A 27,916-nucleotide genomic window follows, 5' to 3' on the forward strand; every position below is an offset into this window, starting at 1 on the left:
GTATGAAACTATAATTGATGGAAACAACTTGTCTACTAAAGAACTGCTAGCAGCTTTCTTTGCTGAGGAAATGGAATTTCAACACAACTGCCCTTCGCATGCTGTCAAGTTCTTATAGAATTCTATGAGATGTAAATCTTACATTAAAGTGTTCATGGAGCTCTAACCTCTCTCGTGTGGTAATTTGAAGTTTGAACTAGTACCTGCAGGCCACTTGCCGGAACTATGTTACGCCCACCCTATTTGGAATGTAAATATTATATTCAACTCCCTGTATAACTCGGAAGTCTCGAATCATGACTGAGGCCGAGATGTTACCAAACCGAGCCTTCATCACCTCCGTCGCCACGATTGGAAGAATCTCCTCCAATCTCCTGCACTCCTCCGCCGACTCATGGCTCTCCGTCCCCGGAAACCCCCTCATGCGGTGGCCCTCGCCGCCGCCGCCCAGCCCACCCGTCCTAACCGACTCCGGTGAGGCACCACAGCCATCCCCAGCGCCGGCTACCGACTCCAGCGCCGCCTCCGAAGACTCCGCCACCATCTCCCACATCCTCCTCGCCACCGCCCCCGACGCCCTTGACTCGGCCCTCCTCCGCTCTAGCGTCGTCCCCAGCCCTCCCCTGCTCCAGTCCCTCCCTCTCTCCGACCTCTCTCCCACCTCCCTCCTCGCCCTCTCCCGCTGGGCCCGCCCCCACCTTGTCGCTCTCGTCGACCTCCTCGCCCGCTCTCGCGCCTTCGACTCCGCCTGGTCCCTCCTCCTCGACGCCGCCCCCGCTCCCCTCCCCGCCTTCACCGCTCTCTTCCGCCGCTACGCCCGTGCCGGCATGCCTACCGCCGCCATCCGCACATTCGACTACCTTCGCCGCCAACCGGAAGCGGTGTCGGCCTCGGAGGGGGATAAAAGCGACGCCTTTGAGCTCCTCATCGACGCCCTCTGCAAGGAGGGCCACACGAGGGCAGCGTCGGAGCTCCTCGGGCGGAGGAGGGAGGCGGAGCCGCCCGGGTGGGCTCCCTCCGTCCGGGTCTACAACATTCTGCTCCATGGGTGGTTCCGGACTCGGCGGCTCCGGAAGGCCGAGAAGGTGTGGGACGAGATGCGGCGGGAGGGCGTACGCCCCACCGTCGTCACCTATGGGACCCTCATCGAGGGGCTTTGTCGGATGCGTCGGCCAGATCAAGCTAACGCCTTGCTGGAAGAAATGAGGGCTGCCCAGATCGATCCGAATACCCTCACCTGCAATCCGATTGTAGACGCCCTCTCCGAGGCCGGTAGGTTCAAGGACGCCCTCGCTATGCTCGAAAGATTTCCCCTTTATGGTGTTTCTCCCAACATATCCACTTATAATTCACTGGTGAAGGGTTTCTGCAAGAATGGCGATCTTGTTGGTGCTAGCAAGATTCTCAAGACGATGATCGGCAGGGGAGTTCTTCCAACCCCGACCACATACAATTATTTCTTCAGTTTTTTCGCCAAAGTTGGAAAGATTGAGGAGGGTATGAATCTTTACAATAAGATGATTCAATCCGGGTATGTCCTAGATCGTCTCACATACCAGCTTTTGATTAAAATGCTGTGTGAGAAGGAGAAGTTAGATTTAGCTGTTCAGCTGATCGGAGAGATGAACAGGAATGGTTTTGATTCAGACTTGGCGACCAGCACTATGCTGGTGCATATGCTCTGTCGGATGCGCAAATATGAGGAAGCTTGTGATGAATTTGAGAGCATGATTAAGAGGGGGGTTGTGCCGCAATACATAACATATCAGATTCTTGCCAAAGAACTGAAGAGGTTGGGGATGCTTGAAATGGAGAGAAAAATATCAAGGCTGATGGATTCTCTCCGGCATTCTACTAAGCTTCCAGGAACTTACAGGGAAAAGGAGCGGGGTGAGACTTTGGACTTGAGGAAGTCTATAATGAAAAAGGCCCAGCTGATGTCTGATACATTGAAGACATGTAAAGATTCCAAGGAATTAAGTAAGCTGAGGAGTTCGACGGAGAGTGCCGTGGAAAGTGCAAATAGGCTGATAAGAGATATTAGAAGAAGAGTATATGCAGTAAAGAGTGGGTAGTATATTTGATGGGTTGATTGAGGAATTTTTGTAATAAGATTGGGCTGAAAGTCTGAAGCTCCGAGGCTAGCTGAGACTGGAACCATATTATCTTCATAGTAGTTTTATTAGTTTCAAGGTGCAACAAACAAATCATGCTAGTGTTCTTCTTGAGTTCTTTCCGCTATTCCTGGATAGTCAGCCAGTTCAGTACTCCCACTTTTGAGGAATCAAGTGAGGTGAGTGCAAGTGCTTATATCGTTCAAGCTCAAAGTCCTGACCATCAGTAATTCCTTATCAATACTTGTTATATTATGAAGTATATTTCTTAATGTATGATGTTATCATCAATGTTCATTATGCTGTAAAATTGCATACGTCTAACAGGATAGCATTTCTGCTCCAAGAAATTAACCTTGGTGTCATAGCATTGATTCGTTTCATCAGCCTTTGGGATTTGAATTTGAAACAAGAACTTTTCAAATAATATAGCGATGTTGCGGTGTGTTTTGATTCTTTTAAACAGCAGCTTTCAATTCCACCAATCATTTTCTACTATTTTCTCATGATTGCACCTCCTTGTGAGATCTCTTGATTCTCATATCTTTCTAGTCATGTATGGTGCTCCTGTTCCTCTTCTGTCTACTGTACACTGGATGGTGACATCTTGTGGATGACATGATTGGCATGCAAAAAAAGTGGATCGGTAGAATATGCATGCCTGCAAACAACTGTTCAGAAAATAGTATTTCACTTAACATTTTCCACTTTTATTAGCAATTAACGCACAGGTAGACATAGGGAGCTCAAATTCTCATACTAGTGTGAAGTGGTGGATACGGCAAAGCCTGAAAATAAAAAATTGAGGGTGTAAACTGTGAATTTATTACCTTAAAAAATTGTCAGTATATATCTATATCCAGCCCACATGTTCAGAGAATGAAGATTGTTGGTGAATCTTGATTCCATTTGGCAGAAAGAATGTAAACTTCTCTTCAGAGGACAACAATCTGAAAGATAATTCTTCGTTACTATAAGTGCTGATGCTTAAGAACGTTCTTAAACTAATTATGCAGCATAATTGATAGCTAATATCCTACATCGTAATGGAAAATATAAAAATGTTAGAAGACATACTTCTATCAACCTTAAATAGGAAATGTTGTATCGGACCTGATGCGGGATTTGTACCCCGTCACCAGCACAGCCCACACACCAGCCGAGCAGGGAAAGCGACCGCGTCCTTACCGAGGTATTGTCCGCTTTGGGGATCGGAGATCGTGACCGCTCCCGGGGGTCCGCGCTTTGACGGCGCCCCGGGTGGAACCACCCATTCCACCCCTCACGGGTTTGCCCTTCAAAAGGCGCTTCGGTGAGAAGAGGTTATTGAGCCCCCCATTTAAGGCACAGACCTTTCCGCTGATTAGCCGATGTGGGACTAAATTCAGGGAACCCCCCGTAACACAGCCCCCCCAGCGGGAAGGTCCTGTGCCCGGGTCGGCTCCTTGCTGGATAGGCGGAGGGCCAGGCCCTCCTTCTAGCGCCATCTGATGCGGGATTTGCACCCCGTCACCAGCACAACCCACACACCAGCCGAGCAGGGAAAGCGACCGCGTCCTCACCGAGGTATTGTCCGCTTTGGGGATCGAGGATCGTGACCGCTCCCGGGGGTCCGCGCTTTGACGGCGCCCCGGGTGGAACCACCCATTCCACCCCTCACGGGTTTGCCCTTCAAAAGGCGCCTCGGTGAGAAGAGGTTATTGAGCCCCCCATTTAAGGCATAGACCTTTCCGCTGATTAGCCGATGTGGGACTAAATTCAGGGAACCCCCCGTAACACAGCCCCCCCAGCGGGAAGGTCCTGTGCCCGGGTCGGCTCCTTGCTGGATAGGCGGAGGGCCAGGCCCTCCTTCTAGCGCCATCTGATGCGGGATTTGCACCCCGTCACCAGCACAGCCCACACACCAGCCGAGCAGGGAAAGCGACCGCGTCCTCACCGAGGTATTGTCCGCTTTGGGGATCGGGGATCGTGACCGCTCCCGGGGGTCCGCGCTTTGACGGCGCCCCGGGTGGAACCACCCATTCCACTCCTCACGGGTTTGCCCTTCAAAAGGAGGAGGAGGAGCTCCGGCGAACACTGGCGGACGGCGATCCGTTGGCGAGCGGCGTCCTCCGTGGGGGGCCTGCAAAAAGCCGGTGGCCGGGCTCTTCCGGCGCCGGCCCTCCGATGCCTAAGTCAGAGGGGGGCTTAATTTTGGAGAAGAGAGAGGGACTGTATGTGAAGTCCGAAAAATTCCCTTGGGAGGAAGAAGCCCCTTCCCTTAGAGGGAGAAGCTCCCCTTTTATACGGAGAGTGGCAGGGTTACCTGTGATGTGACTGGGCGAATTAATGGGTTACCGTCACGATTGGACGTGGGCGTGTGAAGTAATGAGTTGCCGTGGATGGCCCGTTCCCATCATGGGAGGAGGTTGCGTGCAGCAAGAGCTTGCTTGTGGCGTGCAGTGTAGTATATTCTTGGGAATGGTGAGGTGTTCGCAGTCGTAGCAGGGTATGGTCCCTGATTGATATGTCGTGGCGTGGCCGGCAAGTAAAGCATGGTGCGGTAAGGCTGCTGCAGGGCATGGCCGCAGCATATAGACGACGAGGTCGGCCTTCTGAGGTCAGCTCGGCCTTCTGTGCTCGGCCTTCTGAGCTCGGCAGCCTTCTGTGCTCGGCCTTCTGTGCTCGGCCTTCTGAGCTCGGCAGCTTTCTAGTTTCGGCCTGCGGAGCTCGGCAGCATGGATGAGCTCGGCAGCCTTCTGAGCTCGGCTTGCATGAGCTCGGCTCGGCTTTCTGAGCTCGGCCTGCATGATGAGCTCGGCCTGCATGATGAGCTCAGGCTTGTTGTCAGATTTGGGTGCTTTAATTGTACGTGTGGGGTGGTCTATTTTTTCCCCCAACACTACCCCCCGACTTCCGAGTTCGAGCTGCTTTTTGGCTCGGACGAAGGAAGTAGTCCAGTCGTCGATCATCCTGTAATATAGCCAAATGTATATGGAGATGTGCGTGCCAAGTAGGGTGTACCTCTCATGCAGTTGGAGTCAAGTGCTTCAGGTCGACTCAGCAGCCTTCTTTGGCTTGTGGTCGACTCAGCTCTCGAGAACGTCGAGACGACGCGACAGATCTTCCGCGTCGCACTTCTCCCAGCTGACAAGGTAAAAATTCAGGCCATGAGCCCCTTTTTTTACTGTCGGAGTCGAGCGTCTCACGCCGAGGTCGGCAGCTTTGCTCCTCGACTAACTTTTGTGGATGCTCTTTTGTTCGGGGTCCGCTTTCTAGGGACGCCGGCACAATAGGAGAAATAGTTGCCATTGGAGATCTGTGTGGGCGTTGTTTTGTTGTTATCCACGAACATTTTGGGGGTGCTTTGTTGTCAATCACGAACGTTTTGGGGGGCCGCGAAGGTACTACCCCGTCATCCCGAGGTCGAGGGAGCTCGGGCTCACTGTCGACTCGTCGGGGCATCTCGACCTTAGTCGAGGAGGCGCTACGGGGGGCCGCGAAGGTACTACCCCGTTGTTGGTGTTGAGCGCCACGGAGGGCCGCGAAGGTACTACCCCGTCTTTCCGAAGTGTCGAGGGGTCTGGGCACGCACTGTCGACACTCGGGGCATCTCGACCTTAGTCGAGGAGGCGCTACGGGGGGCCGCGAAGGTACTACCCCGTTGTTGGTGTTGAGCGCCACGGAGGGCCGCGAAGGTACTACCCCGTCTTCCCGAAGTGTCGAGGGGTCTGGGCACGCACTGTCGACACTCGGGGCATCTCGACCTTAGTCGAGGAGGCGCTACGGGGGGCCGCGAAGGTACTACCCCGTTGTTGGTGTTGAGCGCCACGGAGGGCCGCGAAGGTACTACCCCATCTTTCCGAAGTGTCGAGGGGTCTGAGCACGCACTGTCGACACTCGAGGCATCTCGACCTGAGTCGAGGAGGCGCTACGGGGGGCCGCGAAGGTACTACCCCGTTGTTGGTGTTGAGCGCCACGGAGGGCCGCGAAGGTACTACCCCGTCTTCCCGAAGTGTCGAGGGGTCTGGGCACGCACTGTCGACACTCGGGGCATCCCGAACTTAGTCGGGGCATCATTGGAGATACATACAGGAGATGGATTCCGTTGGCGATCGTGCGCCCTTATTCGGAGCGGGGCGACGTTGGAGATAGGGATACCCGTAGGTCGTTTTTTGGATTCTCCGACCTGAAAATAGATGAAATATTGAAATTATTTGAAGCCAAAGTGGCATCCTGTACCTTTTGGAGATATTTTGATGGCTCTCGAGCTTCGAAGTCCCTCAGGACTTGGCTCAGCACCGGCCTTCTTTGGCTCGATTTTCTGGGAGGGGTGTTCTGCGCTCGGGCTTCTGAGCTCGGGCTTATGAGCTCGGCCTGCATGAGCTCGGCCTGGATGAGACTGCTGCAGGTCGTGGCTGCAGCATGTGGATGACGAGCTCGGCCTTCTGAGCTCGGCTCGGCCTGCATGAGCTCGGCCTGGATGAGACTGCTGCAGGTCGTGGCTGCAGCATGTGGATGACGAGCTCTGCCTTCTGAGCTCGGCTCGGCCTGCATGAGCTCGGCAGCCCTCTGTGCACGGCCGGGGCTTCGGTGATGGCGACGCTCTGAAGGAGAGCAACGTCACGAGCGCCGTCGTAAGGACTTACACCCATGAGGAGGGAGTACATAACTCTCCTTCTCCAGACCTCAGCTTTTATTTCTCTTTCCCTCCAACTCGTTGATGTGAGACTTGGGCTACTACTTCTCACTAGTTGCCCCCACGTACGTCGTTGTAGCGGGAGCCATGCCTGATTCGAGATGGCTCGGGAGAAAGTTTCTTCCTCTGCTTAACATGAACCCGTGGAGGCGGCACAGGAGGAGCCTCCACTTGTTGCAGGCTTTGGGCTGCAATGGCTAGCGCTTGGACTTGCTGCACTAGCGCGTCGAAGTGCTCGGGTTGGACTTGTGGAGCTTGATCTGCCGGAGGTCTTGGTGGTGGATTCTGGACTGAGCGCCCGGGGCTTGGAGCATGATGCTGAGAGGCGTTAAAGACTCCTCTGCTCCTTAGTTTCATGGCCGCAACTCGGGCCCTCCTTCTAGCGCCATCTGATGCGGGATTTGCACCCCGTCACCAGCACAATCCACACACCAGCCGAGCAGGGAAAGCGACCGCGTCCTCACCGAGGTATTGTCCGCTTTGGGGATCGGGGATCGTGACCGCTCCCGGGGGTCCGCGCTTTGACGGCGCCCCGGGTGGAACCACCCATTCCACCCCTCACGGGTTTGCCCTTCAAAAGGCGCCTCGGTGAGAAGAGGTTATTGAGCCCCCCATTTAAGGCACAGACCTTTCCGCTGATTAGCCGATGTGGGACTAAATTCAGGGAACCCCCCGTAACAGGACCGGATTCTGAGTGTTCAATAATGATGGCGGTATGTACTTTATATTTCATCAAATAAACTGTGTTCGCCTGTTCAAAGGCATCAGAAATGCATCAGCTGTTGATGCCATGCATCCTGGTCTTATAATCCTCTTTGTGGTAATGGTAAAAAGTAATTTTGGGGTCAATTCCTATTGCTAGTTGCTATATGATTCATGATTTGGAATGATGATCATCCCTGGATACAACTTGGTTTGAAAGAAGGGTCACAATTTTTTCAGAGGTGTTTGCTTAAATGTCAAATGCCAGTTCTGGTATAAAACAAAGCTAACTTGAAACGATATGCTAAGAGTCATGCACAATGTTCTGCCATACTAGGCATGACCATTCTTGACAAGCTGACTAGGAGGCATGGACATGAAGAATAATGTGGTGGACTTGGCAAGGTGAAGGGCGGTTTTACAGGCATGGTGAAATGCCATATGAAAGATAAATGAGAAGTTTATAATTAATCAGCATTAGTGAAGTCTGTATTCGTTTAACGTTTTCAACTCTACATTGCTGCAAAAAGATCATGGCGATACTGATATATACTGTTGCAGTGTTAGAGATTAGGGAATCACTGCTGCTGTCACAGTCTTAAAGGTTATCTTTATTTTCATTGCTGCTAGGTGGAGGCTCTTGTTAGCGCCATATCCTGCTCTAGCAAAGTCATTGAGCCACAACGCCTGCTTGACATGATCAATGAAAATTTTACTATGATAACCATATTAAATCTGCTTTTACCAGGTGTTCTCTTGCTAGGGATTGCCTCTGTTCTCTTTTTAGAGTTCCCGGATTTAGTACTCTCCTTTCTAATCCTTCTTCTGTTTTAATCAATAATCTTTACCATTTGTTTAGCAATTTTCTTTCTGTCAGTTTGTTTGTCTGCAAGTATTATGCAGCCAAGTTCCAATCCAACTCAGAAATATTTGTCAGGATAATTCCTAGAAGGTAACTCCTCCCTGCTTCCTCAAAGGTACCACTGATGGAACTGGCGAGCTGCAGGAGTTACTTTGGTCATGCTCTCTCGGTCTCTTGGACTCAGTTTTTTTTTCTTTTCTTTTTTTTTGGAGGAAGCATGGGAGAGGGCCTTAAATCTGACCCTTGCTCTTCAAATTAGTTTTCAATGAATGAAGATTTCATGTTTCCTCCCTCCAAAAAAAAGTTTTTCTTTTAATAATAGAAATGGGAGGTTTGGCCACCTGAAAAACTGGAGGCTTGACCACCTGAAAATTATTAAGTAATGTACAGTATATTACATGGATTATTTACAAGATGGTTTGGCTTGGCTGGGGCTTTCAGTAGCCCCGAACCAACCCGATGGCTGACGACTTTTAAGATGGAATACTTAGTCAGAAGAGCTGTAAAACTTCTCTTTCTGAAACAAAGCCTTCTTCTGTTTAAGAAACTGTTACCCACTTTGTTAGCCTTCTGTTTTTAGCTGTGAGATTATTTCTACCAATCCTTGTTTGGCTTTCCCCTTGTAGCATGAATTCCAGTTGTCCAGGAGGAAGACTGCATGTTGGTAGATAATATTCCCAGGGAGAGCTTTGAAGCGAAACAGTCTCCTGTTTCTCTCTTTCCATAGGGTCCAGCAGACGGTTGAGGCTAAGCTATCCCAAGTTTGCTTGTTAACCTTGATGGGAAGCTTGCTTTGCCAATCATTCCACATGTTTTTTATGGAGACTGGGGGGTTGGGGGATGTGAAGCTTCTGTGTTATCCTTTGCCAAATTGTTGCGGTGTATGTGCATGATATGAACAGATGATCTGTGGTTTCGTTTTCCGAACAGCAAAAGAGGACAGCATTGTGGGCCTTGAATCTTCCTTCTTCTCAAATTCTCTGCTGTTAAATTCTGGTGTTCCCATATGACGAGGCAATTAAGAATGAAACCACATTACGTGCAAATTTTCTCGATCAGAAAAAAAAAGTGTGATTTAAATCCTTCCTGAACAACTGGTTTCTCTTCCATATTTTGTAGTGCTCTAATTCTCTCTTAGCTGGACATTCTCTATGTGGACTATAATCATCTAACTCTAATATTTGTTTCCTGGAGCTGCTATCCTAGTATGCAAAAGCCAGTGATAAGAAATTCAACATATGATGGAACTAAATCATACGGTAGATTCTGTTGATTCAGAGTTACAAGTGGTTTCTGGCACAACCTTGAAATGGTCGCTGGACCGCATTAAACTCCATTTGGATGCAGGAATTTGGCTGCGGTAGAAATGCAGCAGATCATTAGAAGGTTGATATACTGCTTCTCAGGTTGATATTACTGCTTCTCCTAGTCTTCAGTTTCCAGACTACGCATGCGGTCGGGTATGCCATGATTCCTCGTCAATTTTTTCTTGCACAACTTGTTCAGATTCTTTTGGTGTTTCTGTCAATTTTCTCCCACCTAGATGAACAGCATTGCAAGCCACTACCTTGATGATGAGGCCCACCAATTTTTGTCAGCTTTGTGCACCTATTCGGCCGGTTTTGCCCGTTCTGCAGGCATATTTTTGCCAAGCCAGTCGCACAAAAGCGTCTCTAAAAGCACAAAGGTCCTGCTGTGAAATCATGTCGACAATGTGCAAAAGCGAGATAGTTTGCAAGGATCATCGAAGACATTAAGAATATTACCAAGTGGGAGTGAAGTCGAATCGTTTGCTCATGCATTACTCTAACCAGGTAGCTGATGGCAAGGGACAATCCTACATAAGCCTCAATGTTTAATTGCTATTTGATTTCATCAATAATTTGTGGCATGCTCTTCTCCATCTTTTACTGAGGTATCTTCTGCTTTTTGTCACTGCATTGTTGTAATTATTGTTAAATGTGTTCTAGGGACGTCATATCAGCCATCGCCTTCTTTCATTGGGGGGCCTCCGCTTTCGTAACCTTGTCGCTTCTCTCAAGAGCCATCATTGAGAATATTCTCCATGTTGAAGAGCTGTCTTCTTTGTAGTGTTCTTGGGTGAGAATCATGCCCCCTTGGAAATTTGGGGGAAGTTGATTCATTTCAAGTTTGCACTGATATAGAAAGGGTCGCTGACCGTATGTCGTTTTGAGATCACTTTGGCTGTGGCATCTGTTCTCTTGCTGGCGTCTGCTATACTCTGTGGAATCTCTGTTTTCTCAGTAGTGGGAATTGGCATTGGTTAGATGATAGGCTGATAGCTTATGATATCACACTGCTTATCCCATCATAATTATGCATGCTATAGAAAACATGCAAACCTCTTGCATGATCTTTCAAGTGCATCAGCACAAATCCATCTTCTTCGTATATTTTCGAAATCTAATCCTCGAGGCTGTGGTGAAAGCTTTTTTTTTTTTTATAATAATTCTCGCTCGACATACATTTTAATCTTTTTTCCCTCTTTAAGCTTTCAATGCATCATAATCTCCTCTAACAAGGCTATGTCGAATACTAAAGGAGTTTTTGAAGCCCATGTAACAATCTAGGATCTCATTCAAAATGGCTAGTCCGAAGGTATTATTTAGATTTCTTGATCTTATATAAGTACTCAATAACCGATATGGGACTAAACATGCCTGTATAGGTCCTCACATACTCTTCCGTTTAAGCCCTGACATTCTCGTTAGGTTAAGGATTCAAACTCTTTCAAATTTAATCATAACTACCACGATCGGCCCGTAGTCGACCCCAAAGGATCCGTACTGCAGTGTCCTCTAGTCCATATAGATTATGGGTCGGGTTTGCTATGATACTATTTGTAACAACTCAGGATCTCACTCAAAATGGCTAGCTATTATTTAGGTTTCTTGATTCTGTATAATTATCCAAGATCTACGAAATGAATAACCGATGTGGGGCTAAACACCCGTCCGCACGGGTCGTCACTAACACCTAATGGGATCTATGGCATTAAAAGCATCTCCTACAATTCCACTAATGGAATTACTTCAACAAATTCTCAGCAGCGTCCGCGAGTTGGGTTAAGCCTCGACTTCATGTACAATTATTGTTAATTACTGCGAGTTGCAGGACCAAGGAAGGTGCTGAATGAATCCGGATGCAGCACAGGGCGATCACACGAGATGCTCTAATCATGCCCATCTTATTGTCTTGTCGAAGGGACAGAGCTGATGGATGGTAATGATTTTGCTGGGCTAGCAACAACTCCATGGCGAGGCCCTCGAGTGCAGGTTTGATTTCAGGTTCTCAGGTGGGCCAAAAAATTGCAGGGTTTGTTTTTTCAAAGCCTCCATGAGTAGATGATTTAAACCTAAAAGGAAAGCATAGCTGGTGATGAGTATTGGAGCTTGACAGCAACCACTGTAAGGGGAAGGAATTCTTGGTAACCATGAATGATAGTTTTACACCAGGCCCAAATCATTTGCATCGGTTAACAGAAGATTCAGGTCACAAGAAGACATGACGAGAGGTAAGAAAGTTTGTCATCCGAAAGAGCGAGTGCTCGATCTGTTTGCCATTTTAAAATCGAACACGCCTGAAAGGGACCGCGTTCCATTTTCTAGCGTCCGAGGTGATGTGTCTCCCATCGATCGCAAATGCATTGCATGGCTCGTCCCCACCATTCGCCGTCTCTCGTGGCTCCGGACGCAAAGCCATCCGAAGCGGGCCTACCACGGATGTGCGCCATGAGTTTCCGAGCACTACTCTCGGATGGAAAAGTTGGGATCGTGAAGTAATTGAGGCCCAGTTGGTGGTTCGATTGAGATGAAACCAATATTATTCGAACGCTCGATCATCATCAAGATCCGTACAGGTTTCATTTACACACTCCCGCATCCTCTCTTTTTTTTTCATTTTTTTCTTTCTTTTTTTTACTTGCCTCATCTCCTTTTCACCCAAAAAAAAAAAAAAAAAAAACACACCAGACTACACTTGCCTATGGAGAGGCGAACACTATTGCGAACGCGACATCTTATACGGCTCATCATTTTAAATATTTTATTTTGTAGAACTACGTATTTTTTATTTTGGTAAATCGGCGGTTCACATCTGGCAAGTGTGAAAATAGCCAACAAAATCAAAAAAACAAAATACTGCGCAAAGGCATAGACAGCCCCATGGTCTAGCCAGAAAAAAATCTCCAGAGTGATGAGCCGCGAAGAAAGCAACCCAGTCTGCAGCACCGTTCGCCTCCCGATATACGTGCGTGGCCTGGTAGGAGTCAGTCTCCTCCAGTACTCTGCGAATATCGTGGAGCAGCGGCTGGTCCTCGACTGAGCACCTCCATCCCCGGATCCACTCAATTATCATGGTCGAGTCTCCCTCGAGGAGGATGCGACCTCCAACTAGTACCCGCCTCGCATAGGACACACCCTCCCAGGCCATCCGAAGCTCAGCGGTTACTACCGACGAGTCAAAAATCTTCTACCTACCTGCCGCCACAAGTCTGATGTCATGATTCTTGATGACAAATCACACACCTCCGCAGCTCCCATCCTCTGCTACGCTTCCATCGAATTTCACCTTGAGATAGCCAGGGGTGGAGGCACCCAAGATACCAATATTGTTCTGGACGCTGCAAGAGCAGAATGGGTGCCCCAGATGTCCCTGTCCAACTTAGTAGGTGAAACCTCAATGGTGCCGGTGATCTCCACCGCATGCCGTAAAGCTCGGTCTGCTGCCATCCTCGGATGGAGGCTATCGCCGTTGAAAACTCGTGTATTCCTTTTCAGCTAGCAATGATGGGCCAGGTAGGTATCACGAGCCCCCCTCTTCTTCCATCCAGACTTTCGAATTGAAGCCTCCAAATGCCGTAGGAACTCCTCGGAAGAACAACGTGTTCATTCTTTCTCCTTGTACTCTGCATGTGGAGGAGAAAAAGAGAAAAAGTAGTCTTTGATAACTATTGGCTCTAAAAATGTTCGCCTTGGCCAAATCAGGAGTTGTTTCAACTTGGAGCTGATGACTCTTGAGGATGGAAGGGAATATTGACCTTGATGGATGTTCTGACAAATCGTAACACACATGGTGTATTATTACACCCATCTAACGGTCGCTGTCGCCCCATAAAACTCATTAATTACACACCGCTTCCCGAATGGGAAGGAGAGCCAATATAAAATAAGCAGTATATAAGATTCACATCGTAGGCTCGTAGCTGAGCCGCAACACCAACCCGGAGCCCACATATAAAACCTGCACCTTTACCGCTTGAACGCCCCCATTCACCCTCGTGCTCGGTTTTCTTTTTCCTTTTGCTCTGCTTCGAAAACAACTGCAAGCCAGAGCAACCCGTAGAACAACAAAGAGAAACGCTTAAGGGAACGCTCACGGTACACAAAGCATTTTCCAAAAGAAAAAGAAAAGAAGGAAAAGGAGAACCAAAGATCCCACCTTTTACTCTCTTTAATGCCTTCGACTCTCTGAAACAAACCCCTCCCCCCTCGCTCTCTTTCTCTCTCTCTCTCTCGCTCCGTCGCTTGCTTTATCTTTGTGGGAATTCGTGCTCTGCTTCGGGCTCGGTGACAATGGCATGAGGAGGAGGAGGCGGTGCTTTTCCTCCTGAGGAAGTGGGGGGGCTTTAAAGGAGGGGAAAAGAGGAAGGATAATGGTGGTTGCGATGATGGGAGGGGATGAGAAGAAGCGCACCTTTCACGACTTCTTGGGCATGAACTGCGGGGAATCCGCCCCGTCTGCTGCTGCGTGGGCGCGGTCTGGGGAAAAGATGCCAGCCGCGGAGGCGGCGCCGGAGGCGTCGGTGGAAGTCTCGTCGGTCGGGCATGGACTTGTCTCGGGGAGTTCCGATCTCGGTTCCGGTAAGTTTGTCTTGGATCTTATCTGTATTCTTGGTGCTGGTTTTCTTTTTCTTTGGATTTTGGGCTTTAGGCTGCTTGTGGTTTATTGTTGCTTTTGTTGGTGCTGGTTTCTCCTATCAAGATTCGTTCCTTTTGGGTGGATTTGTATTGTTTCTTGAATATCCTTTGGATTCTTGGGATTTTGGCTTCTGTTTTGAGTTTTGTTCATCCTGTGGTTTCTTGTGCTTTTGTGAGGATTCACTTCTTCTATCAAAACTCGTTCGTTTTTTTTTAAAAATCTTTTTTTCTTTTAAATCAAGTTTTTTTTTTTTTGGGGGTGTGTGTGTGTGTGTGTGTTTTTTTTTTTTTTTTTTTGGGGGGGGGGGGGGGGTGTTGCAGAAAGAGAATCATCTTTGCTGTTTTCATTAATTTTTGGTGTGCTATTCTGATTTTTTCTCCCCCAATTGATTTTTGGCGACGCCTTTTTACTGAGTTTTATGCAATATCTGTTTTATTTCTAACTATATTTTTATTTCTTCCCATTGATTCAATCATTTGAATTTTGTTACTCCAATTTGCAATATTTAACTTTTGTGTATGGTGGTATTGGTTTTTTCCCTTTTTCGGGTAGGTTTCCAGTTAATTATATGTGACTTATGTTGGCAAATATTTGGTAATGAAACTTAGAGCACAGCTCTAGATATTTTTTAACTGCTGAATTACACCCACTGCAATAACTTAAAGTTTTTCTTTTTTCGTTATTGAAAACCAATATATGGTTATAGTCTCTTACTTGTCTAAGGTTTTTGAGCTTTCGTGTGTTTCTCTTCTGTAGTGTTATACTTTCTTAATCAAAATGTTTGTTGATATCGTACATTTTAGTATTGATGTATTCACAAATGGTGCTGATTCAGAGTTCTAAGCTTGTGGTAACTTAAATCCTTTGACCCTGGCAATTTGGAAGTGCTGCATTGTGGCAAGAGTCTAGAACTTTGCTCAATGTGGCTTGTTTGAGCAAATTTCTCAACAAATATGAGGTATTTCCTTCGGTAAGTTAGATATAGTTAGAATGATAACTGGTGAGTCAATCTTGAAGAGATGCGTGATTAATTTTATTAAAACCCTTTGACCCCAATTTTACCATTTTACGTTGGTGGGTAAGGAAAGGAAATGATGAACCTTAAATACAGGAAAAATGGTGCCTTGTTATTTAGATGCAAGGTCAGTTCTGCTTTGTTTCAACATTCAGGCCGTAGCTATGGCCATTCTTTGTTTAAAGTTAGCGGTTTTGGGGATGCGATTTTGATTATTGAATTAGAATATGAAAAGGTCTTGTTGGAACTCCTCATTGACAAAAGTTCAGGCCTTGTGCACTTAGAATTCCTTTTCCCTAGACATTTTCCTTTGTTCCTAGCATATGCATAACATAATTGGCTGCCCATTTTTCATAAAGCTCTCTTTATCTGTGTCCTGCTCTTTTCTTGTTTGTCCACGTATTTTATACATATATCTGACACACCTCTAGGTTTGTTTACTGAAAGGATGTTTAAAAAGAATCTGGTAAGGTTTCTTTTGTCTCTTTGCTTGTATAGTTTTATTTTTTTTTTCAAACCTGTCATGGATGTATGTAAATGCAGGTTATGTTTTGCATAGTTTTGAGTTTTATCCATCTCTTGCTTGTTTCTCACTGAGGTTCCTTAATATCTTGCACTTCTAAGGTTTTCTGTTTGTAGATTTTTCTTAATTAAATTGAAAAGTTATTTGTGGAGCTTGGTGGGTTATTAACCTTTCTAATCAGGTATTCTTTTCTTTGCTCCTTTTATTTTTTTCATACCTTTTTGGTTCTGCCAACTGTTTTCACTCTCTGTTGATTCTCTACTAGCAATAATTGCTGCCACCACCAATCATATATGGCCTTTTTTCAAATTATTATAAATTGATTATTTTTTACTCGTACATGTTTTTTCTTCTTGAAACTCTCTTCACCATTCTCTCTGCTTCAACCAACTCCAGCATTGCTTGGAAACCGAAGATGAAGATGAGCTTGGTATTTATGGAATGGTATTTTCTGTCCTATTCTCCAAACAGTCAATTGTATTCCTAAACTGCTAGCAGCAAGTAGTTTTATGTTAAGAAAATTGTTTTCTCATGGGCATAACAACTCTGACTTTTAGTTCTCTGTAACCAAAACAAACCGCACCACCCCTTTCCCTGATTTTCCATTTCTTGCTTTCCTTTTGGAGTATCCATTTGCTTATCTGCTTACATTTTTTTTTGAGTGATTCTACTGCATTTAAATGAATGTTTTGTTTATCTGAGCTGTTACCATGTTGACACCATATGGTTTGGATAGAGGGTGTTGTTTATGGTTATGATTGCCTTCCTTCTCATAGCTGATTATGTCTGTAGCCCTTCACTTCTTTAGGGTGATCCCTTGGATTTACAATTCAATCACATAGTTATGCAGAATGATTTTGGTAATTCAATTTCTTATTGTCTCCGATTATATCTTGATATATAAGCATTTGATAGAGTCCATGTAATTTCGTGGACAGGAGTTCATTTCTTTTCTTTTTTTTAATTTTTGGCAGAGAGGAAGGGAGGGAACAATTCTGAGGATTTTCACTTTCATGGTAGGAAGAATGCTATGTCAGGGCTTGAGATATGTAACACATCATCAGGAAGAAAGAGGAGCAATTCAGATTCAGCCTACATGGGTTTTGTAAGAAATAGGATGCTTCCTGTGGGCTCAGTTTCCCTTGAAAGCTCACGTCTGATGAAGGCACCACAAGCCCATACTCCTGTACTGTTGTCTTAAAATTTGATTTTCATTTTAATCTCTTCTTCCTGTTTAATGCTTGCTTTTTTCCCCCTCATAAAATTATTCACTTGAAATTTAGATGTCCGGAAAAGAGGTGGGAAGTGAAGGGCTTGGAAGATCACATGATGAAATGATGATTTCAATGCAACCACCAAGGCCAACTTCTCTTATATTACATCCTCCACTTAGAAGTAGACCTGATTCACTAATTCCCAAGTGGGAACGATCTATGCCTCCAAATCCTGGGCAGATGGTGCATTTCCCTTTACGCTTTGCCCAGGGTGGAACAAACATAGACAAGGTTTCATCATCGTCTGCATATAAGGATGCTAGTGCTGGTGCCACAATCATATCTCAGACTGTGGCAGATGAAGGTTCTAGAACAGGCATTAAAGATTCTGGAATTGTGAATATCATTAATCCCGGTAGTGGAGCTGGTGAGAGAAACTCAACTGGGGCACTGCCTGGTGGCAATAGACCCAAGGTTCCCCAAGCCATAGAACCAGAATCTTGTACCATACCCAGGTAAATCATCATTTGCTTGGTATTTAACATTGCATATCTAAGATACTTTGAAGAAATCAATGTCATCCAATGTTTTCATCTGCCAGATTTGACTGTGAAGATATCAATGCCATCCAAACTTTTATGTGTTTTGCAGATGTCAAAGCACCGTATCTGCTAGTCGGCAAATGACCATATTCTATGCTGGCCAAGCACACGTCTTTGACGATGTCCATCCGATTAAGGTGAGCTCAATAGTCTTTCTGTTCATTTTTAATATTTTGCAGTATGAGAAATTTTGGATTTGGTTAAACTTTAGCAAAACATGCGGTAAATAATCGTGGTCTTACATCTTGAATTGGAGGGTGAGTATCAACACAATACTAAGGTTGCTCCATCATAACCTGGTCATCATGGGCATGGAAACGGCCTCTTCGCATGCGGGGTTAAGGTTGCCTATACCCACCCTAGACCCTATAGCAAGAGCCACGTGCACTGAGCTGCCTTTTTTTATCTTAAATTGATAATTTTCACATATCACTTTTTATCCATCATCATGCGTGCGAAATCTAGCATTGTAAAATTGCTCCTTTGTCCTAGATTATCTAAATCCCATAGCCCCACTCCTTCCAAAGATCTCACAAGGATCAACTTTCAAACTTATATACGGACTGTTTCTACACATACCATAACCAACTTTCAGTAGCACCGAGCAGTGCTCCTGTAACTCTGCTCTAATCCTGGATGTAGTTATGTATACATCAACAGAATTGAGAATCCAGAGACGATGAAGTGATAATTGTTATTCTCTTTGTTCTCTTCATACATAAAAGAAATATAATGGAAAGATCCAATTTCTTTAACAGAAATAATCATTATAAGATCCATTCACGTCAGCGACCCACTCCCAAGGTTTGACCTTTAAGGTACATGGATTTGCAAATTGATGTTGTAGAGTGATTACATAAGTTGACCATTTATCGAAGAATTTATATATGCTTAGACAGCTTTCAGAGCAAGGACTGCCGAACCAGTAGCGGGACCCGTACTAGTTAGCGGTCAGTACGGTTCGGTACCGAACCAGAACCGGTACAACTAGATAATTTGATTTTTTTGGATATTTTCTTGATATTTTTTGATGTTTCTATTATCTCAGTTTAACTTAATGATGCATTTTATTATTTTAAAATTATACAAATTATAAAATAGTTAGTGAGATATTGCATGCTATAAGGGACAACATAAAATATTCTCAATTCAAGTAGTGACATAAAAAATATAAAATAATACAATTATTTATATACATTTTAAGTATCACTTACGTACCGATATCTAAAATTGGATCGATTGGTGATGGCTCACGTAGATATCCGGATCATAAGCATAGTCAGGAGGCACATCAACTCACCCCTCTAACCAAACGGTGTTGTAGCCTTGTACGTTCATCCCATAAAGAACGTGCACTGGGTTATAAGCACTCTGGAATCTTTCGTTAAAGCTCTAGCTTTGAGAAGTGTCCTCTGGCTGATAATACGATTGTGGAGACCCCCATCCAAATATGCTGGTAGCAAAATTCGATCTGTGAGATGCTCTGAATTGCGTAAGGTAGTAGCTACTAGAAGATGCCTCGGACGCACTAGATCCATATCCATATTCGTATGGGTCATAGGTTGCTTGTGGCTGCGGATAATAGAATCTAGTATACGGCTCGGAATCTGATATGTTTATGGATCCTACTCCACGTGCGAGGTCATCTGCAACTGCATTGTGTCCTCCTGAATGATCACAAAGAGTCCGTCTTCTATATGCAATCGTATCCTCACAAGCTCTACCAGATCGTGCATCGTGGTCCCTATTCTGTGTAGCATGCATAAATTAGGACTCACAGGTGTATCGAAGACCATCCTGCGGTTGTGTCTCATAAACAGTGGTCTTCTATCCTTCACTCCTCCATGGCCAGTAGATTTGTGACCACCAGAACTGTCATTGTTGCTACTCTAAGACTCCTCGACACTCTCCATTGGAGCTGCAAGTGTCTTTTGTTTTTCTTTTTTGTGTACTAAGCAGTTGCCTTCTTACCCTTTGTGCCCCTCTCTGCCTGGCTATATCGTCCTCCTGACCGAGTCGACCGAATAGCGTAGTGGCTTCGTCTAAGCATCTCTCGATCATATCTCTGAGAGGATGTCTCGGATAAGAAGTCATGTAGTGACTGGCTATCCGATGGCTATGGCTGATTAGATGTAGGAATGCGTGGAATATTGTGCTCAGTCCATTGTCTTGCATCGACTCTAGCCTCGCTGGCTACGAAGTTGGCCGGTCGTGGAGGCGATCCTGGCTCGTCAAGCCCAAATCAAAAATTTTGTCATGATCTCCTCTTATTTTGCAATTTTTGAGCTATTTTTTTAAGCCTCCCCAAAAAAAAAGGAAGAAAGGAGATGGAAAGAGGAAGCACACCTTATTTAGCCTTGGCTCTTCCTTTTGATAGTCTCAATCAGTGTTGTTTGTAAATTTTTGAAAAGAGAAAGTGGCAGAGCCTGTGTCAAATTTCGTTGGAAAGGCCTTCTTGGGCCTTTCTAACACTTTCGGTGCCTTTTAAAGGCATCAGATGGACTGTGGCATTATTGCCACAGTGCCCACAGTCAACCTGGTTCAAAATCGGATTGACTCGGTGCGAAACGAGTCGGCATCGAATTGACCGGTTCCGGCTGGTCCCTTTGCAGCTTCGGTCCGTAGGGGCTGGAATCGAGTTGAAATAGCGAACCAACCTAGTTTTGCATTGGGTCGGTGTTGGGAACCCGCCCATGCCGCTGATATTTCAAAAATTTTTCAGATGGCAGCGGAATCGGCATGCACGGGTTCGACGTTCATCGCATGAACGTTGTTTCGAGACCTTTCGTAATTAGGTAAGAATTAAAACTTTTAAAACTATTAGGAAGATCAAATCTTCACCTTGCGCGGGTAGATGATCACCGCAAATCTGAATTCGTGGTTTTGGAAGAGGGTTCGCTTGAAGCCGTTCAAACGTCCGGCCTCTACGGGTATCCACACGAAGCAGGATCCGATCCAAGCTCTCTATCTCACCGGGGTGCTAGCTCCCTTGCAAAGATAGCTTTGATGGCTGATGTCCTCTCTTTCAATCAACTCTTGATTGCACTAGAGAGGAGGAAGAAGAAGGATCTTGAAGAAGAAGAAGAAGATCAAATCCCTTCGCAGCCTTCTTCTCTTCACACACGCTGAAGCCAAGGAAGAAGACCAAGAGGAGGGAGACGCCTCCTCTTCTTTTCCTTTGCTGATGGCGGCTGAACCAAGGGTGGAGAGGGAGAGGGTGGCCACGGCTTGGAGAAAGAGGGCTCTTCTACCTTGGGGCCGGCCCTAGTCCTCCTTTTATAAGGAGTGGAGCTCCTAACAATTAGGAGCTCCAAGACAATCTTCCAAAGAGGGAAGGGGGGCGCCGGCCCCTCTCTTCATGCCGCACACAAGGAGAGGAGGAGGGGCGTGATCCCTCCTTCTTGTGTTGCCCTAATCCTCTTCCAAAGAGGATTGGGTGCCTCTCTTATGGTTAAGTCCTAATCTAATTAGGATTGACCATATTGGGTTCAATCTACGCTAGTCCTAATCCAATTAGGACTTGAATGAACCATGACTCAATTGAACTCTTCAATCCTAATCCAATTAGGAGTCATATTGATTCATTAGATTAATTTAGACTTAAGGAATCCTAATCCAATTAGGATTTGTTTAATTTTAGTCCTAATTCAATTAGGACTCCATTTGAATCCGAAGTCCTAATCCAATTAGGATTTCTAGGAATCCTACTCCAAGTAGGAATCCAATTCAAAATTCCTAATCTCATTAGGATTGTAGGAATCCTATTCCAAATAGGAATCCAAGTCCTACTCCAACTAGGATTCCTAGTCCTAATCCAATTAGGACTCTAGGAATCCTACCCGAAGTAGGATTTGTGTTTAAGTCCAATTAATTAATTCCCTTTGTTCCTTCTTCAACTTCTTATCAATTAAATTGATTTCTTGTGATTCCTAATCACGATTTCAACCATCGGATCGGTCAATACTTCTAGTGTGTGTGACCCCATAGGTTCTATTCTGACTGGTAGTGAGATATATTGCGATCTCTATCACTATATCATTGAAAACTCCTTTCAATGGGTTGGAACGATTCCAACTCAACTCATTAGGGTTTATCGATCATCAAGATAATCCCTATGAGTCCCACCATCCACCAGTGACACCTAGCAGCATGTAGTGGCTACCCAGCAGAATGAAATGATGAACCTCTAGGTGCAGTTAACATGTGATACAGTCCTACTATCGTGGATCCCTGCAGGACGGAGGTCATGGACAACTCGTCAAACCCCATCGTCTGTCATATGTCAAGATTTATTCGACTTGAGTTCGATAGTGGAAAACTCTTTTTCACTTTATATTACTGCCCTGGCCAAGGTCTTAGAACTCAGTCTAACAAATCACATAGGATCACTCCTTTTCTATCAAGGTCGATAGATTCCTTATAGGTGCATACCCTACTCCTACAGTGAACCTACTGCAGCCAATCTACACTGCATGGACCCATATGGCTAGAGACCATGTATGTGTGCAGTCAAACTACAATAACCTCACTGTGAGTAGCCGAAGCACCGCAGGTCAAAGGACCAGTCACACTACTGCAACATCAAGCAAGTCACTGACGAGTGGATAGACATCCAAGTGACTTCTTGTCTTGGTCACGCTCAGTACCCTTGTTCTCTAACAAGCACCTGCACTATCACTTCAGTGTCCCTACACTGTGGACTCAAGTCTCGTCCATCCAGAAGGAAAGTGATCTGTGCACTGATCGGATCGATCACCGTCCTCGTGATGATCCACTGATCAGGAGCATTTAGAAATTAATCACCAATGATACATGGCTCAAATTCTTAACTCTTGAGAATATGTATCATCATCTTATTAATTCCTTGGACGATTCATAGACACATAAATAATATGAATGAAAAGATGCCTTTTATTTATTCAATAATAAACAGTCAAGTACAAAATTATGTCCCTAGAATCAACAATGTGTCAGCCAAATTGGCTTCTAGGGCATACATCTAACAATCTCCCACTTGCACTAAAGCCAATTGGTCATATATCTTAGGCCCATCTTCTCAAGGTGGGCTTCAGTCTTTTGCTGACTCAGCTGCTTAGTGAACGGGTCTGCCACGTTATCCGCGGAGTCTACTCTCTGCACCTCTACATCATAGTCGCGTATGAAATGGAAGCGCCGCTCTATGTGCTTGGACTTCTGATGAGACCATGGCTCCATAGCTAGTGCTATGGTGCCAATGTTATCGCAGTAAAGTGTTATGGCATCTAATGACATTACACCTAACTCTGCAAATTAACTTTTAATCAGAAGGTTTCTACTGCACCCTTAGATACGGCTTAACATTCAGCTTCTAAGGTAGAATCTATAATGATCGGTTGTTTGGAACTCTTCCAATTTACTGAACCACAATTGCACATATTCTGATGTAGACTTTCTATCATCAATATGTGTGCATCCTTCTACCTTCAACTCTGATCTTCTCCCAAAGACCAAGAACATGTCCTTAGTTCTTCTCAAGTACTTAAGACTGTTCTTCACAGCTATCCAGTGCTTCTTGCCTGGATCCGACTGATATCTGCTTGTGACACTCACAGCAAGAGCTATATCAGGTTGTGCACACAGCATGGCATACATGAGGCTTCCTATTGCCGATGCATAGGGAATCTTGCTCATGTGTTGAATCTCTTCAGATGTGTTGGGGCACATCTTCTTGGAGAGATGAATTCCATGTCTTAGGGGTAAGAGACCCCTCTTGGAGTTTTCCATGCTAAACCTCTTCAGCACCTCCTCTATGTACATCTTCTGTGAAAGGCCAAGTATCCTTTTAGATCTATCTCTATAGACCTTTATTCCCAAAATATAGGATGCTTCCCCAAGGTCTTTCATGGAGAATTCTTTTTGACAACCAGACCTTGACCGAGGTTAGCATGAGAATATCATTCCCAATCAGGAGAATGTCATCTACGTACAGTACGAGAAAAACGACAGTACTCCCACTAACCTTTTTGAAAACACACGGTTCCTCTTCGTTTTTGATGAAATCAAACGTTTTGATTGCGTCATCGAAACGAGTGTTCCAACTCCGAGATGCTTGCTTTAGTCCATAGATGGACCTTTGCAGCTTGCAGACCTTGTGATCTCCATCACTGGAAGTGAAACCCAAAGGCTGTTCCATATAGATATCTTCATCAAGATATCCATTCAGGAAAGCAGTTTTCACATCCATCTGCCAGATTTCATAATCATGAAATGCTGCAATGGCAAGCAATGTTCGGATGGATTTTAGCATGGCTACAGGTGAAAAGGTCTCCTGATAGTCAATGCCTTCGCGTTGACTATACCCTTTTGCCACAAGCCTTGCCTTATAGGTCTCTACCTCTCCATCCGAACCTATCTTCCTTTTGTAGATCCATTTGCATCCAATAGGTACAATACCTTCTGGTGGATCTACTAAGGTCCAGACTTGGTTGGAATGCATGGAGTCTAACTCTGACTTCATAGCTTCCAGCCATTTCTCGGAATCGATATCAGATATCGCCTCGTTGTAGGTTTTGGGATCCTGTATGTGATCCCTATCTCCCACTAGGAACATTTCCTCGGTATCCTCTTCTAGTATACCTAAGTATCTATCGGGAGGATGGGAGACCCTACTAGATCTACGAGGTGGTCGAGGGACATCGTGTACTGGCTCTGTATGAATGGGTTCAATAGGATCCATGACTCGTTGCTTTTCAGAGACTTTCTCTTCAAGCTCAATTTTCCTCCCACTGCCTCTATCAAGGATAAACTGATTTTCCAAGAAGATGGCATGTCGGCTCACAAACACATTGTGATCCTCTGAGACGTAAAAATTGTATCCTAATGACTCTTTAGGTATCCTATAAAACGAGCACTTATGGTCCTAGCCTCTAACTTGTCCGCCTGTAGTCTCTTGACATGGGCCGGACATTCCCAAATCTTGAGATGACCCAGACTTGGTTTCTTACCATGCCATATCTCATACGGTGTGGTAGGAATGGATTTAGAGGAAACTCTATTCAATAAATAAATCGCTGTGAGTAAGGCATCTCCCCAAAGGAACATAGGTAAATCAGTGAAGCTCATCATGGACCTGACCATATCCAATAGGGTCCGATTCCTCCTCTCTGACACCCCGTTGAGTTGAGGTGTACCCGGAGGTGTCCATTGTGAGGCTATGCCGTTTTCTTTGAGATAGTCCCGGAATTCCCCACTAAGGTATTCTCCTCCTCGATCTGATCGAAGAGCTTTAAGAGGTTTTCCAGTTTGTTTTTCTACTTCATTCTTGAACTCTTTGAACTTTTCAAAAGAGTCAGACTTGTGTCTCATAAGATACACATATCCATACCGTGAATAATCATCGGTAAAGGTAATGAAGTAAGAATAACGTCCCCTGGCTAGCACATCGAATGGGCCACATACATCTGTATGTATTAGGGTAAGTATTTCAGTGGTCCTCTCCCCATGTCCTACAAAGGGCAGTCTAGCCATTTTTTCTTGAAGACAGGACTCGCAAACTGGATATGACTCGGAAGTCAATGAGCCGAGAAGCCCATCTTTATCCATTTTGTTCATCCTATCCTCTCCAATATGGCCAAGTTTGAGGTGCCACAAATATCTTTGGTTTATCTCATCTCTGGATCTTTTGGATCCTTTGGCACTCACTTCTTGCTCGGTAATATTCACAGATACATCCATATGTAAATGATAGAGACTGTCGATCATGAAACCACGTGCGACTATTTTATTTCTTAAATAAATAGAACAGCAGTCTTTGTCAAAAGTAAAAACATGACCTTCCTGTGCTAGACATGAAACAGAAATCAAATTTCTGCTAGCAACAGGTACATAATAGCAGTCTCTAAGTATTAAACTAAATCCAGACGGTAGTCGCAGATGGTAGGTGCCCACAGCCACAGCAGCAACTTTTGCCCCGTTGCTAACCCGAAGGGTTACCGCACCTTCCGTCAGCCTTCTACTTTCCTTTAGACCCTGCATGGTAGTGCACAAATGAGCACTAGAAACAGAATCTATAACCCAACTAGAAGTAGAAGAAACCGTTAGATTAGTTTCAATTATGAGCAAGTCTATACCTTCTGAAGGTGTGTCACCTTTCTTGTTCTTCAGGCTCTCGAGGTATGAAGGACAGTTTCTCTTCCAGTGGCCTTCGACATTGCAGTGGAAACATTTTCCTTTGTCGTTAGCCTTTTTCTTTTGAACTTCCTTCTTTGGCTTCTTGTCTTTCTTCTGCTTCTTTGCAGGCTTCTTTTTCTTCCAAGTAGACTTTCTCTTGGAACCAGAAGTCAACTCAGCAGCAAGGACATTGCCCCTTGAACCTTTCAAGGCTCCCTCAGCAGTTACCAACATGTTGATTAGTTCAGTCTTAGTGCATTCAATCTTATTCATGTGGTAGTTTACTATAAACTGACCAAATGAATCAGGAAGTGACTGTAGGATCAAATCCACTTGTAATTCCTTGTGCATGTCCATACCGAGCTTCTCAAGCTCCTCTAGGTCCTTGATCATGGTCAGACCGTGATCATGGACAGACTGCCCCTCGCGCATCTTCGCTTTGAAGAGCCTCTTGGACACTTCAAAACGAGCTGTGCGACTCTGCTCACCATACAACTCTTGCAGGTGTGCCAGTATGTCCCTAGCAGTCTTTATATTTTCATGCTGGCATTGGAGTTCATTAGACATGGATGCCATCATATAGCATTTTACTCTAATGTCATCATCCAACCACTTTTTATGCATTTCACGCTGAACATCAGTAGGACGTGCTGGTAGTGTGGGGATATCTGAATCGAGTATGTAGCCTATCTTCTCACAGTCCAAAACTATTTTGAGATTTCTAAGCCAGTCTTTGTAATTGGTTCCGGTCAGTCGGTTGGTCTCAAGAATACGGGTCAAAGGGTTTGAAGCCGACATTGTATCTGCAGAGAGTAAAGATTCTAGTTAGACTTTTGTACTTGATCCTAATATGTTCTAAGGTCTTTTAGAACAAATGTAACTCCCACTATTTTCTCGAATCCCTCACACTCCCCTGGTAGGGAAACGGAAATCCCACACGACTAGGGTTTCTAGTGGGTACTGCGGTCCCACCAATTTACATGCCACCTCACCTAACAGTTATTGGTGACACATAGATGGATGAGTGTACAACTCTTGTACAATGCTTCTCAAGCATGTTGCAGTGTAACTTGGTCTCTAAGCCATGAAGACCTCACCTAACAGTTATTGGTCCCATTTCTTAGTTAAGTCAGACCCACCGTATAACCGTAGGAATAAAGTCGTCATTGGGTCCTCACCTAACAGTTATTGGTGCCCAACCCCACCTTTACCCTACAACATCTCATGTCTATAGAGAGGTCCAGCCCTCCGATGCAACTTGACCACTGTGTCCAGCCGAGACAAATCAACATCAGAAAGGCCTTAGCAGCTCTACTACAGTGGAAGACCTATTGACTTAATATTGGTTAATCAGGTCTTAGTGTTTGCAACTTGAGCCCTTCATAAGAGGTAATCGAACAATTGGCCAGGTAAGCAGGTGGGAGGCTCCCCTTACTCAGAGAGTAAGGTCCTAATTAAGTAACCACCTTTCATGCTTTCCTAGACACCAATTAGATCAATTAATCTAATATGACTTGCTCATGTCGGTTCACTCTCGACTTGATTGAGGAGGTTTTGATTTAGGTCTCAATTGGGTTTGCTACATCACATGTAAACCTATCTACCCGACTCGCATTCACATCTCATGCAAACGGTACATCACAGGCAGTTATAATCGCAGCATCAAATAAAGTTAAAATTTAAATAGGTGATGATCATGGATTCTAATTAGGTCGTATTACAAGCACATGCACATCAATCGATCAAGTGGTCTTCAACTCTTGAATTGGTTCTAAGCCTCCTTGATTCGATCCTTGATCAACTCTTGATCCCATCGCCATCAACCGCTTAGATCACCTTTCATCTCATGCCTTTGCTTCAACTTGATCGTTGATGTACATCACATCACAGAAATACAACCAGATATAAAATAAAAATAAAAATAAATTACATCTCCTTTTAGGAGGCACGCAGGCCTCTCAAAACATCAAATAAGATGCATGCAAGCATCTGAAAAATTACATGACATCGCAGATCACATCGCAGGTCATTACATTTGATACCAAAAGGGTTTGAATCCTATGATCATCACCGTATGCAACAATTATAATTTTCAGATCTGAAAACTAACTGATTGTA

General features: G+C 45.2%; 2 protein-coding genes across 6 annotated transcripts in view; both read left to right on the forward strand.

Annotated features, from left to right (window-relative positions):
- Positions 1-115: 115 nt before the first annotated feature.
- LOC103722717 (Pentatricopeptide repeat (PPR) superfamily protein) lies at positions 116-10,815 on the forward strand. 3 transcript variants are annotated; one of them, XR_016398312.1, is made up of 4 exons: positions 116-2,293; positions 9,704-9,816; positions 9,908-10,170; positions 10,327-10,814. XR_016398312.1 is itself a non-coding variant. In XM_008813376.6 (1 exon), the coding sequence occupies exon 1, from the start codon at positions 297-299 to the stop codon at positions 2,073-2,075; it is 1,779 nt and encodes a 592-aa protein (XP_008811598.3). In that variant the 5' UTR covers positions 116-296; the 3' UTR covers positions 2,076-2,577. The 3 variants fall into 3 exon arrangements, 1 of the variants encoding a protein (XP_008811598.3); XR_015973708.2 differs by having other exon boundaries at positions 9,704-10,170; positions 10,327-10,815; XM_008813376.6 differs by lacking the exons at positions 9,704-9,816; positions 9,908-10,170; positions 10,327-10,814 and having other exon boundaries at positions 116-2,577.
- A 2,804-nt stretch (positions 10,816-13,619) lies between these two features.
- The window catches only part of TIFY8 (TIFY domain protein 8), a 30,194-nt gene continuing 15,897 nt past the window's right edge, over positions 13,620-27,916 (forward strand). For all 3 annotated transcript variants that reach the window (XR_005508379.3, XM_039119052.3, XM_039119051.3), the window contains exons 1-4: positions 13,620-14,238; positions 16,809-17,020; positions 17,118-17,563; positions 17,700-17,787. Coding sequence is in view for 2 of the 3 variants with exons in the window: in XM_039119052.3 (XP_038974980.2) it covers positions 14,031-14,238; positions 16,809-17,020; positions 17,118-17,563; positions 17,700-17,787 (954 nt within the window). In the remaining variant the exon portion in view is untranslated. The remainder of the gene's footprint in view (positions 14,239-16,808; positions 17,021-17,117; positions 17,564-17,699; positions 17,788-27,916) is intronic.

The sequence above is a fragment of the Phoenix dactylifera genome, chromosome 1 (assembly GCF_051530095.1).
Source record: "Phoenix dactylifera cultivar Ajwa chromosome 1, Ajwa_hap1_PhDact_Kaust_v1.1, whole genome shotgun sequence".
Classification (NCBI taxonomy): domain Eukaryota; kingdom Viridiplantae; phylum Streptophyta; class Magnoliopsida; order Arecales; family Arecaceae; genus Phoenix; species Phoenix dactylifera.

Excerpts from the sequence above, each read along its gene's own strand:
- LOC103722717 (XM_008813376.6), top strand. The coding sequence starts at position 297 with ATGACTGAGGCCGAGATGTTACCAAACCGAGCCTTCATCACCTCCGTC.